General features: G+C 47.3%; 1 protein-coding gene across 1 annotated transcript in view; it reads right to left on the bottom strand.

Moving 5' to 3' along the window:
* LOC139386967 (ranBP-type and C3HC4-type zinc finger-containing protein 1-like) overlaps positions 1-13,118 on the bottom strand; it is a 20,022-nt gene extending 6,904 nt beyond the window's left edge. The window contains exons 1-6 of the mRNA XM_071132881.1: positions 12,991-13,118; positions 3,490-3,654; positions 3,271-3,369; positions 3,013-3,152; positions 2,838-2,928; positions 2,448-2,733 (exon numbers count right to left, since the gene is read on the bottom strand). Coding sequence (XP_070988982.1) covers positions 2,448-2,733; positions 2,838-2,864 — 313 coding nt within the window. The 5' untranslated portion in view covers positions 2,865-2,928; positions 3,013-3,152; positions 3,271-3,369; positions 3,490-3,654; positions 12,991-13,118. The remainder of the gene's footprint in view (positions 1-2,447; positions 2,734-2,837; positions 2,929-3,012; positions 3,153-3,270; positions 3,370-3,489; positions 3,655-12,990) is intronic.

Here is a 13,118-nt window from a genome sequence, read left to right as displayed (position 1 = left end):
GAAATGGTCCAGACAGTGTGGTGAAGAAGGCGCTACAGCGCCTCTTCTACATCAGGAGGCTGAAGAAATTCTACTTGGCCCCTAAGACCCACAATTGAGAGCATCCTGTCGGGCTGTATCTTCACCTGGTACGGCAACCGCACAAGACCACCAATACTCTTCCTACAGCTGGCCGCCCAGTCAAACTGAGCAATCGGGGGAGAAGGGCCTTGGTCAGGGAGGTGACCAAGAACCCGATGGTCACTCTGACAGAGCTCCAGAGTGCCTCTGTGAAGATGGGATAACTTTCCAGCAGCACTGCACCAATCAGGCCTTGATGGTGGAGTGGTCAGACGGAAGCCACGCCTCAGTTAAAGGCACATGACTGCCTGCTTGGAGTTTGCCAAAAGGACTCTGCCAAAACTCTCAGACCATGAGAAACAAGATTCTCTGGTCTGATGAAACCAAGATTGAACTCTTTGGCCTGCATGCCAAGCATCACGTCAGGAGGAAACCTGGAACCATCTCTACGGTGAAGCAGGGTGATGGCAGCATCATGCTGTGGGGATGTTTTTCAGCGGCAGGGACTGGAAGACCAGTCAGGATTGAGGGAAAGATGAACGGAGCAAAGTACAGAGAGATCCTTGATGAAAATCTGCTCCAGAGCGCTCAGGGCCTCCGACTGGGGCGAAGGTTCACCTTCCAGTAGGACAACGCAAGAGTGGCTTTGGGACAAGTCTCAATGTCCTTGAGTGGTCCACAATAAATGTGAAAGAAATTCTAAAACCTCTTTTTGCTTTGTCATTATGAGGTATTGTGTGTTGATTGAGGAAGAAAGAAACAATTTAATCAATTTTACAGTAAGGCTGTAACGTAACAATGTGTAAAAAGTCTAGGTCTGAATACTTTCCGAATGCACTGTACTTTTGGTCATGAAGTGTATTTTTTTAATATTTGTATAATCCAGTAGTCTATGCATAAAATGCCCTGATGCATTTAGTGCTCAAATCTCTGACAGCTGAAACATAAGGTGCACAATTATTGTTTTAGGAATGTAAAAACTAATTAAAAAAAAAATAGGCTATAAAGTTTTGAATATGCTACACATCAAAACACAAGGAATAGTGTTTTTGTCATTTGTTATAGGCTGCTTTTAAGGACATTAAATGTGGCTCATTTGGCCAATATCCCTCATTTATTGATGTACGCTGGCTGCATGGGTGGATGCCTTTTTTACATTTATTTTTATTTCACCTTTATTTAACCAGGTAGGCTAGTTGAGAACAAGTTCTCATTTGCAAATGCGACATGGCCAAGATAAAGCAAAGCAGTTCGACACATACAACAACAGAGTTACACATGGAATAAACAAACATACAATCAATAATACAGTAGAAAAATCTATAAACGGCCTCCCGGGTGGCGCAGTGGTTAAGGGCGCTGTACTGCAGCGCTAGCTGTGCCACCAGAGACTCTGGGTTCGCGCCCAGGCTCTGTTGTAACCGGCCGCGACCGCGAGGTCCGTGGGGCGACGCACAATTGGCCTAGCGTCGTCCGGGTTAGAGAGGGTTTGGCCGGTAGGGAAATCCTTGTCTCATCGCGCACCAGCGACTCCTGTGGCAGGCCGGGCGCAGTGCGCGCTAACCAAGGTTGCCAGGTGCATGGTGTTTCCTCTGACACATTGGTGCGGCTGGCACTGTGATAAGAAGCAGTGCGGCTTGGTTGGGTTGTGTATCGGAGGACGCATGACTTTCAACCTTCGTCTCTCCCGAGCCCGTACGGGAGTTGTAGCGATGAGACAAGATAGTAGCTACTAAACAATTGGATACCATGAAATGAAAAATCTATAAACCGTTTAAGTGCAAATGAGGTAGGATAAGAGGGGTAAGGCAATAAATAGGCCATGGTGGCAAAGTAATTACAATATAGCAATTAAACACTGGAATGGTAGTAGCCTTAATAGGTTACTCACCCATTGCATATGGATGACAGGCACATTTCTCCTATGTCTGAAATGTAAATATTTCCTAACAGAAACCGCAACCAACCATATAAATATAATCCATAGATGCCAGTTCCCATTTAAATCAGGACTGGCAGCCATTGCTAGTGTACCAATGAGTTTAACAGTCAAAGTGCCAGGGTAAGAGGTTCCAAAACCCTTCTATGGATTATATCAATGCAACAAGCTGTTCTATATTTGGTGCGTGTGCTGCCCAAATTGTGGCCTTCCTGTGTAAGTACGTGTAATAAAACTTAATCCACTGCTCTTTATTGAAGCCATTTATCCTCTGTAGCTAAATTATGCTCTCTGGTGTAGTATTTTATTTATGTCTGTTCAGACAAGAGTAATATTTTTATAGCCTAATTTTGGCAAAATTATTTCAATTTACTTCTTGTGGCTATTAGTATGTGCACTGCTGTGTGCGTGGGTGCGTCTGTCTCTGTGGGTGTGTGCACAAACTTACCCTGGGAGTTGTGGCTGAGCCTGGAGGGCAGGGTGCTGTAGCCCCTCCAGTCCTGGGACGTAGACCCGTTGCTGGTCGGCGGAGGTGGGGTGAGGAGGATGCCCTCCTGGTCCTGCTGGAACAGCTGGCGGGTGAGGCGGGCATGGCGGGCTGAGATCAGGTAGAGGTAGGCCATGTCCCCATCCCTCTGGACTCCATACGAGGCCAGGGACCTGGGCTCTGTGCACAAACACTGCCCTATCACCCAGCGCTGCACGCGAGGGTGGAAGCCATACTCCAGAAACACCTGATAGCAATGCAGACAGAGAAGAGAGATTTGTGAACATTTACATTTGCCAATGTAGCCCAAGTACTCAAACAAACAGAAGACCACAGAAGTTTTGATCTGACCTGCTGCTTGAGTGCTGCGACAGTCATGTGTGGGAAAACTTTCACTGTGACGCAACAGGAAGAGGAAATGTCCTCCACTGCCACAACCAAACTGCAATACAGACATAGCACCATTAACACAACTTATCTTAATTCCCCCCTAAACCTAAATCTACTGCCTGGTACTTCTTCTCACCGTATCTCTCCTTCTGCGTAACTCTTCTCAGACAGTTGGATGGTAAGCGCCACCTTCTGGTGAGCCAGAGCAGATGCATGCTGAGCAGCAGCCTGGCTGTCGCCTGCTTCGATCGCCCGGGCAAGCTCCAGGCGCAGCTCCTATTCAGAGAAAACAGGTTCAATTACTAATACTATACAAAAATGCATAAATGTACTGTATGTTGCCATGCAAGTATGGTAGAAAAAGAGAGAGTGGAGGAAGCATGAGTGCACTTACCAGTGAGTGGTAAGGAGGCTGTGCTGCGCTGTTCTAGAGCTACTGCTGCGGTGTGCTTCTGTCGGTCATCCAGAGGATGTGGGGAACTATTTGCAGCAACTACAGTGAAAGAGAAAGAATGGTCAATTGTGAGACAGCATTCTCTTCTAAGACACAACAAGACAGGAATGCAGCTAAACAAGCAAACTAGAATAGAGAAAAACTGCAATGCCCTCTGACCTCTGTGTGCCTCTCTTAGGGAGGACATCACCACTGTGGCCCACTGCTCAGCCTCCAGATCGCAGCAGAAGTTGAAGCGGATGCAGTCGTGAGGGGGCGTTGCCAAATGAATCTCGTGAAGGCGTGGAGACTTAACCTCATACTGCACAGAGCGCAAGTCAAACTCTGCAATGAAGTGTGAAAAAAATAATAGTTTGGACACACCTACCTGTTTAGTTTGACTCTTTTCTACATTGTAGAATAATAGTGAAAACAAACTATGAAATAACACATGGAATCATGTAGTAACCAAAAAAGTGTTAAACAAATCAAAATATATATTTTTGATTCTTCAAAGTAGCCTGGAATGCTTTTCCAACGGTCTTGAAAGAGTTCCCACATACAGTTGAAGTCAGAAGTTTACATAAGCTTAGGTTGGAGTGATTAAAACTCGTTTTTCAACCACTCCACAAATTTCTTGTTAATAAACTATAGTTTTGGCAAGTCGGTTAGGACATCTACTTTGTGCATGACACAAGTAATTTTTCCAAAAATTGTTTACAGACAGATTATTTCACTTATGTATCACAAATCCAGTGGGTCAGAAGTTCACATACACTAAGTTGTCCTTTAAAAAGCTTGTAAAATTCTTGAAAATTATGTCATGGCTTTAGAAGCATCTGATAGTGTAATTTACATACTTTGAGTCAATTGAAGGTGTACCTGTGGATGCATTTCAAGGCCTACCCTCAAACTCAGTGCCTCTTTGCTTGACATCATGGGAAAATCAAAGGAAATCAGCCAAGACCTCAGAAAAAAAAATTGTAGACCACAATTCTTGTTCATCCATGGGAGCAATTTCCAAATGCCTGAAAATACCACGTTCATCTGTACAAACAATAGTACGCAAGTATAAACACCATGGGACCACGCAGCCGTCATACCGCTCAGGAAGGAGACACGTTCTGCCTCCTAGAGATGAGCATACTTTGGTGCGAAAAGTGCAAATCAATCCCAGAACAACAGCAAAGGACCTTGTGAAGATGCTGGAGGAAACAGGTACAAAAGTGTCTATATCCACAGTAAAATGAGTCTTATATCGACATAACCTGAAAGGCCGCTCAGCAAGGAAGAAGCCACTGCTGCAAAACCGCCATAAAAAAAGCCTGACTACGGTTTGCAACTGCACATGAGGACAAAGATTGTACTTTTTGGAGAAATGTTCTCTGGTCTGATGAAACAAAAATAGAACTGTTTGGCCATAATGACCATCGTTATGTTTGGAGGAAAACGGGGGAGACTTGCAAGCCGAAGAACACCATCCCAACCGTGAAGCTTGGGGGTGGCAGCATCATGTTGTGGGGGTGCTTTGCTTCAGGAGGGACTGGTGCACTTCACAAACAGATGGCATCATGAGGAAGAACAATTATGTGGATATATTGAAGCAACATCTCAAGACATCAGTCAGGAAGTTAAAGCTTGGTCGCAAAGGGTATTCCAAATGCACAATGACCCCAAGCATACTTCCAAAGTTGTGGCAAAATGGCCTAAAGACAACAAAGTCAAGGTATTGGAGTGGCAATTACAAAGCCCTGACCTCAATCCTATAGAATATTTGTGGGCAGAACTGAAAAAGCATGTGCAAGCAAGGAGGCCTACGAACCTGACTCCGTTACACCAGCTCTGTCAGGAGGAATGGGTTAAAATTCACCCAACTTATTGTGGGAAGCTTGTGGAAGGCTACCCGAAACGTTTGACCCAAGTTAAATAATTTAAAGGCAATGTTACCAAATACTAATTGAGTGTATGTAAACTTCTGACCCACTGGAAATGTGATGAAATAAATAAAAGCTGAAATAAATCATTATCTTTACTATTATTCTGACATTTCACATTCTTAAAATAAAGTGGTGATCCTAACTGACCTAAGACAGGGAATTTTTACTATGATTAAATGTCAGGAATTGTGAAAAACAGTTTAAATGTATTTCGCTAAGGTGTATGTAAACTTCAGACTTCAACTGTATGCTGAGCACTTGTTAGCTGCTTTCCCTTCACTCTGTTGAGGTCGGGTGATTGTGGAGGCCAGGTCATCTGATGCAGCACTCCATCCACTCTCCTTCTTGGTCACATAGCCTGGAGGTGTGTTGGGTCATTGTCCTGTTGGAAAACAAATGATAGTCCCACTAAGCGCAAACGTGATGGGATGGCGTATCGCTGCAGAATGCTGTGGTAGCCATGCTGGTTAAGTACAGTGGGGCAAAAAAGTATTGTCAGCCACCAATTGTGCAAGTTCTCCCACTTAAAAAGATGAGGCCTGTAATTTTCATCATAGGTACACTTCAACTATGACAGACAAAATGAGAAAAAAATCCAGAAAATCACATTGTAGGATTTTTAATTAATTTATTTGCAAATTATGGTGGAAAATAAGTATTTGGTCAATAACAAAAGTTTATCTCAAAAGGTTGTTATATACGCTTTGTTGGCAATGACAGAGGTCAAACGTTTTCTGTAAGTCTTCACAAGGTTTTCACACACTGTTGCTGGTATTTTGGCCCATTCCTCCATGCAGAGCTCCTCTAGAGCAGTGATGTTTTGGGGCTGTTGCTGGGCAACACGGACTTTCAACTCCCTCCAAAGATTTTCTATGGGGTTGAGATCTGGAGACTGGCTAAGCCACTCCAGGACCTTGAAATGCTTATTACGAAGCCACTCCTTCGTTGCCTGGGCAGTGTGTTTGGGATCATTGTCATGCTGAAAGACCCAGCCACGTTTCATCTTCAATGCCCTTGCTGATGGAAGGAGGTTTTCACTCAAAATCTCACGATACATGGCCCCATTCATTCTTTCCTTTACACGGATCAGTCGTCCTGGTCCCTTTGCAGAAAAACAGCCCCAAAGCATGATGTTTCCACCCCCATGCTTCACAGTAGGTATGGTGTTCTTTGGATGCAACTCATCATTCTTTGTCCTCCAAACACAAAGAGTTGAGTTTTTACCAAAAAGTTATATTTTGGTTTCATCTGACCATATGACATTCTCCCAATCTTCTTCTGGATCATCCAAATGCTCTCTAGCAAACTTCAGACGGGCCTGGACATGTCCTGGCTTAAGCAGGGGGACACGTCTGGCACTGCAGGATTGGTGTCCCTGGCGGCATAGTGTGTTACTGATGGTAGGCTTTGTTACTTTGGTCCCAGCTCTCTGCAGGTCATTCACTAGGTCCCCCTGTGTGGTTCTGGGATTTTTGCTCACCGTTCTTGTGATAATTTTGACCCCACCGGGTGAGATCTTGCGTGGAGCCCCAGATCGAGGGAGATTATCAGTGGTCTTGTATGTCTTCCATTTCCTAATAATTGCTCCCACCGTTGATTTCTTCAAACCAAGCTGCTTACCTATTGCAGATTCAGTCTTCCCAGCCTGGTGCAGGTCTACAATTTTGTTTCTGGTGTCTTTTGACAGCTCTTTGGTCTTGACTCATCAGACCAAAAGGACAGATTTCTATGGTCTAATTGTCATGTTGTGTCTTGTCTCTGTCCTTTCCCTTCACCCTGTCTCCCTCTGCTGGTCGTTGTTAGGTTACCTTTTCTCCCCCAATTTCCACCAGCTGTGCCTTGTCTCCTCCTAACCACCTCGTCACCCCGTTTCCCACCTGTTCCCTTTTTCCCTCTGATTAGGTCCCTATATCTCTCTCTGTTTCTGCTCCTGTCCTTGTCGGATTCTTGTTTGTTTGTGTCATTCATGCCTGAACCAGACTGTCGTCATGTTTGCTATAACCTTGTCCTGTCCTGTCGGAATCTGCCGGTCCATCTGAGCCTACCTATGTTTGGTAATTAAAGAAGCTCTGTTTAAGTTGATTCGCTTTTGGGTCCTCATTCACGCACCGTAACAGAAGAATCCGACCAAGAATGGACCCAGCGAGTTCGGATCCTCTCCACTCAGCCGTCGGGATCCAGGGAGCGATGCTAGGCAGACACGAGCAGGAATTGTCTGCTGCTCGACATGCCGTTGAGACCCTGGCCACCCAAGTCTCCAACCTCACAGAACAGGTTCACCATCTCCGCCTCGATCCACCGGCCACTTCCAGGGCTTTCGAATCTCCGGAGCCCAGAATCAATAACCCGCCGTGTTACTCTGGGGAGCCCACTGAATGCCGCTCGTTCCTCACATTGTGTTTTCTCTCCAGCCCTACACTTTCTCCAGGAGCACTGCTCGTGTCGCCTACGTCATATCTCTCCTTATTGGACGGGCTCGTGAGTGGGGCACGGCAATCTGGGGGGCAAGGGCTGAGTGTACTAACCAGTATCAGGACTTTAAGGAGGAGATGATACGGGTTTTTGATCGATCTGTTTTTGGGGAGGAGGCTTCCAGGGCCCTGTCGTCCCTATGTCAAGGCAATCGATCCATAACTGACTACTCTATTGAGTTTCGCACTCTTGCTGCCTCCAGTGGATTCCTTGATTGAACTCGCTATTCGCATTGAGCGACGGGTTGATCTTCGTCACCGAGCTCGTGGAAAGGAGCTCGCGCTCTCCGATGCCCCCCTCTCCGCATCACTACCATCTTCCTCTGCCGGCTCGGGAGCTGAGCCTATGCAGCTGGGAGGTATCCGCATCTCGACTAAGGAGAGGGAACGGAGAATCACCAACCGCCTCTGTCTCTATTGCGGTTCTGCTGGTCATTTTGTCACTTCATGTCCAGTAAAAGCCAGAGCTCATCAGTAAGCGGAGGGCTACTGGTGAGCGCTACTACTCCTGTCTCTCCTTCAAGATCCTGCACTACCTTGTACGCTGGACCGGTTCGTCAGCTTCCTGCAGTGCCTTAATAGACTCTGGGGCGGAGGGCTGTTTTATGGACGAGACCTGGGCTCGGGAACATGACATTCCTCTCAGACAGTTAAAGGAGCCCACGGCCTTGTTCGCCCTGGATGGTAGTCCTCTCCCCAGGATTCAGCGTGAGACGCTACCTTTAACCCTCACTGTTTCTGGTAATCATAGTGAAACCATTTCTTTTTTGATTTTTCGTTCACCTTTTACACCTGTTGTTTTGGGCCATCCCTGGCTAGTTTGTCATAATCCTTCCATTAATTGGTCTAGTAATTCTATCCTCTCCTGGAACGTCTCTTGTCATGTGAAATGTTTAATGTCTGCTATCCCTCCTGTTTCCTCTGTCTCTTCTTCACAGGAGGAGCCTGGTGATTTGACAGGGGTGCCGGAGGAATATCACGATCTGCGCACGGTGTTCAGTCGGTCCAGGGCCACCTCTCTTCCTCCACACCGGTCGTATGATTGTAGTATTGATCTCCTTCCGGGAACCACCCCCCCCCGGGGTAGACTATACTCTCTGTCGGCTCCCGAACGTAAGGCTCTCGAAGATTATTTGTCTGTAGCTCTTGACGCCGGTACCATAGTCCCCTCCTCCTCTCCCGCCGGAGCGGGGTTTTTTTTTGTCAAGAAGAAGGACGGGTCTCTGCGCCCCTGCATAGATTATCGAGGGCTGAATGACATAACAGTGAAGAATCGTTATCCGCTTCCTCTTATGTCTTCAGCCTTCGAGATCCTGCAGGGAGCCAGGTTTTTCACTAAGTTGGACCTTCGTAACGCTTACCATCTCGTGCGCATCAGGGAGGGGGACGAGTGGAAGACGGCGTTTAACACTCCGTTAGGGCACTTTGAATACCGGGTTCTTCCTTTCGGCCTCGCTAACGCTCCAGCTGTCTTTCAGGCATTAGTCAATGATGTCCTGAGAGACATGCTGAACATCTTTGTTTTCGTTTACCTTGACGATATCCTGATTTTTTCACCGTCACTCCAGATTCATGTTCAGCACGTTCGACGTGTCCTCCAGCGCCTTTTAGAGAATTGTCTTTTTGTGAAGGCTGAGAAGTGCACTTTTCATGCCTCCTCCGTCACATTTCTCGGTTCAGTTATTTCCGCTGAAGGCATTAAGATGGATCCCGCTAAGGTCCAAGCTGTCATTGATTGGCCCGTCCCTAAGTCACGCGTCGAGCTGCAGCGCTTTCTCGGCTTCGCGAACTTCTATCGTCGTTTCATCCGTAATTTCGGTCAGGTGGCAGCTCCTCTCACAGCCCTTACTTCTGTCAAGACGTGCTTTAAGTGGTCCGTTTCCGCCCAGGGAGCTTTTGATCTCCTCAAGAATCGTTTTACATCCGCTCCTATCCTTGTTACACCTGACGTCTCTAGACAGTTCGTTGTCGAGGTTGACGCGTCAGAGGTGGGAGTGGGAGCCATCCTTTCTCAGCGCTCCCTCTCTGACGACAAGGTCCACCCATGCGCGTATTTTTCTCATCGCCTGTCGCCGTCGGAACGTAACTATGATGTGGGTAACCGCGAACTGCTCGCCATCCGGTTAGCCCTAGGCGAATGGCGACAGTGGTTGGAGGGGGCGACCGTTCCTTTTGTCGTTTGGACTGACCATAGGAACCTTGAGTACATCCGTTCTGCCAAACGACTTAATGCGCGTCAGGCGCGTTGGGCGCTGTTTTTCGCTCGTTTCGAGTTCGTGATTTCTTATCGTCCGGGCTCTAAGAACACCAAGCCTGATGCTTTGTCTCGTCTCTTCAGTTCTTCAGTAGCCTCCACTGACCCCGAGGGGATTCTCCCTGAGGGGCGTGTTGTCGGGTTGACTGTCTGGGGAATTGAGAGGCAGGTAAAGCAAGCACTCACTCAAACGCCGTCGCCGCGCGCTTGTCCTAGGAACCTTCTTTTCGTTCCCGTTCCTACTCGTCTGGCCGTTCTTCAGTGGGCTCACTCTGCCAAGTTAGCCGGCCACCCTGGCGTTCGGGGTACGCTTGCTTCCATTCGCCAGCGTTTCTGGTGGCCCACCCGGGAGCATGACACGCGTCGTTTCGTGGCTGCTTGTTCGGTCTGCGCGCAGACTAAGTCCGGTAACTCTCCTCCTGCCGGCCGTCTCAGGCCGCTTCCTATTCCCTCTCGACCGTGGTCTCACATCGCCTTAGATTTTGTCACCGGACTGCCTTCGTCAGCGGGGAAGACTGTTATTCTTACGGTTGTCGATAGGTTCTCTAAGGCGGCTCATTTCATTCCCCTTGCTAAGCTTCCTTCTGCTAAAGAGACGGCACAAATCATCATCGAGAATGTTTTCAGAATTCATGGCCTTCCGTCAGACGTCGTTTCGGACAGAGGTCCGCAATTCACGTCTCAATTTTGGAGGGAGTTTTGCCGTTTGATTGGGGCTTCCGTCAGTCTCTCTTCCGGCTTTCACCCCCAGTCTAACGGTCAAGCAGAACGGGCCAATCAGACTATTGGTCGCATCTTACGCAGTCTTTCGTTTCGCAACCCTGCGTCTTGGTCAGAACAGCTCCCCTGGGCAGAATACGCCCACAACTCGCTTCCTTCGTCTGCGACCGGGCTATCTCCTTTTCAGAGTAGCCTCGGGTACCAGCCTCCGTTGTTCTCATCTCAGTTCGCCGAGTCCAGCGTCCCCTCCGCTCAGGCTTTTGTCCAACGTTGCGAGCGCACCTGGAAGAGGGTCAGGTCTGCACTTTGCCGTTATAGGGCGCAGACTGTGAGAGCTGCTAATAAGCGTAGAACTAAGAGCCCTAGATATTGTCGCGGTCAGAGAGTTTGGCTCTCCACTCAGAACCTTCCCCTTAAGACGGCTTCTCGCAAGTTGACCCCGCGGTTCATTGGTCCATTCCGTATCTCTCAGGTCATTAATCCTGTCGCAGTGCGACTTCTTCTTCCGCGATATCTTCGTCGCGTCCACCCGGTCTTCCATGTCTCCTGTGTTAAGCCCGTTCTTCGCGCCCCCGCTCGTCGTCCCCCCCCCCCCCCCCATCCTTGTCGAGGGCGCACCTATCTACAGGGTCCGTAAAATCTTGGACATGCGTCCTCGGGGCCGTGGTCATCAGTACCTAGTTGACTGGGAGGGGTACGGTCCTGAGGAGAGGAGTTGGGTTCCCTCTCGGGACGTGCTGGACCGTGCGCTGATTGATGATTTCCTCCGTTGCCGCCAGGTTTCCTCCTCGAGTGCGCCAGGAGGCGCTCGGTGAGTGGGGGGGTACTGTCATGTTGTGTCTTGTCTCTGTCCTTTCCCTTCACCCTGTCTCCCTCTGCTGGTCGTTGTTAGGTTACCTTTTCTCCCCCAATTTCCACCAGCTGTGCCTTGTCTCCTCCTAACCACCTCGTCACCCCGTTTCCCACCTGTTCCCTTTTTCCCTCTGATTAGGTCCCTATATCTCTCTCTGTTTCTGCTCCTGTCCTTGTCGGATTCTTGTTTGTTTGTGTCATTCATGCCTGAACCAGACTGTCGTCATGTTTGCTATAACCTTGTCCTGTCCTGTCGGAATCTGCCGGTCCATCTGAGCCTACCTATGTTTGGTAATTAAAGAAGCTCTGTTTAAGTTGATTCGCTTTTGGGTCCTCATTCACGCACCGTAACACTAATGTCCATTTCTCATGTTTCTTGGCCCAAGTAAGTCTCTTCTTCTTATTGGTGTTCTTTAGTAGTGGTTTCTTTGCAGCAATTGGACCATGAAGGCCTGATTCACCCAGACTCCTCTGAACAGTTGATGTTGAGATGTGTCCATTACTTGAAGCATTTATTTGGGCTGCAATTTCTGAGGCTGGTAACTCTAATGAACTTATCTGCAGCAGGAGGTAACTCTGGGTCTTCCTTTCCTGTTCTGGTCCTCATGAGAGCCAGTTTTATCACAGCGCTTGATGGTTTTTGCGACTGCACTTGAAGAAACTTTCAAAGTTCTTGCGGATTGACTGACCTTCATGTCTTGAAGTAACGATGGACTGTCATTTCTCTTTGCTTGTTTGAGCTGTTCTTGCCATAATATGGACTTGGTCTTTTACCAAATAGAGAAATCTTTTGTATACCCCCCCCTATCTTGTCGCAACACAACTGATTGGCTCAAACGCATTAAGGAAAGAAATTCCACAAATGATATTTTAACAAGGCACAGCTGTTAATTGAAATGCATTGACTACCTCATAAAGCTGGTTGAGAGAATCCCAAGTGTGCAAATGGTGGGTACTTTGAAGAATCTCATTTTTTATTTGTTTAACACTTTTTTGGTTACTACATGATTCCATATGTGTTATTTCATAGTTTTGATGTATTCACTATTCTATAATGTAGAAAATAATACAAATAAACAAAAACCCTTTAATGAATAGGTGTGTCCAAACTTTTGACTATAGAGAGAGGGAGGGAGAGAAAGAGAGAACATACTGTCTGTCTCCTATTTAGTACGGTTCTTCCCTTGTTCAGATAGACACAAGGACAGATGATTGTACAAATCACCCGACATCGTTTCCCAGCAATGGAATTACTGTGTAATTTGAATAAACAAGATTCCAATTCAGTAGCTATGTCAAAAAAAATGTCTCTAAACTGACATTGCTCAAACCAACAGAACAATGTTGTGTGTGCAATTTATTATGTCAACGCATACAATTGTTTGCATGGCATTACATATGTCAAGATACCTAGCTAGGTAGCTAGACGTTGCAGTATGTCACTTACTACACTACGGCCGCTTCCGCTACTGTCCCTCAGTGCTAGCCGAAACTCTCCAGCTTTGCTGGGGTCCATACTAAGCTGAAGATGGAGAACCTCATCGCCAGCTCCGGGGAGGCAAAGCGGTCGAATTC

The sequence above is a fragment of the Oncorhynchus clarkii genome, chromosome 28 (assembly GCF_045791955.1).
Source record: "Oncorhynchus clarkii lewisi isolate Uvic-CL-2024 chromosome 28, UVic_Ocla_1.0, whole genome shotgun sequence".
Taxonomy (NCBI): domain Eukaryota; kingdom Metazoa; phylum Chordata; class Actinopteri; order Salmoniformes; family Salmonidae; genus Oncorhynchus; species Oncorhynchus clarkii.
This window is presented reverse-complemented; position numbering and strand designations above follow the sequence as displayed.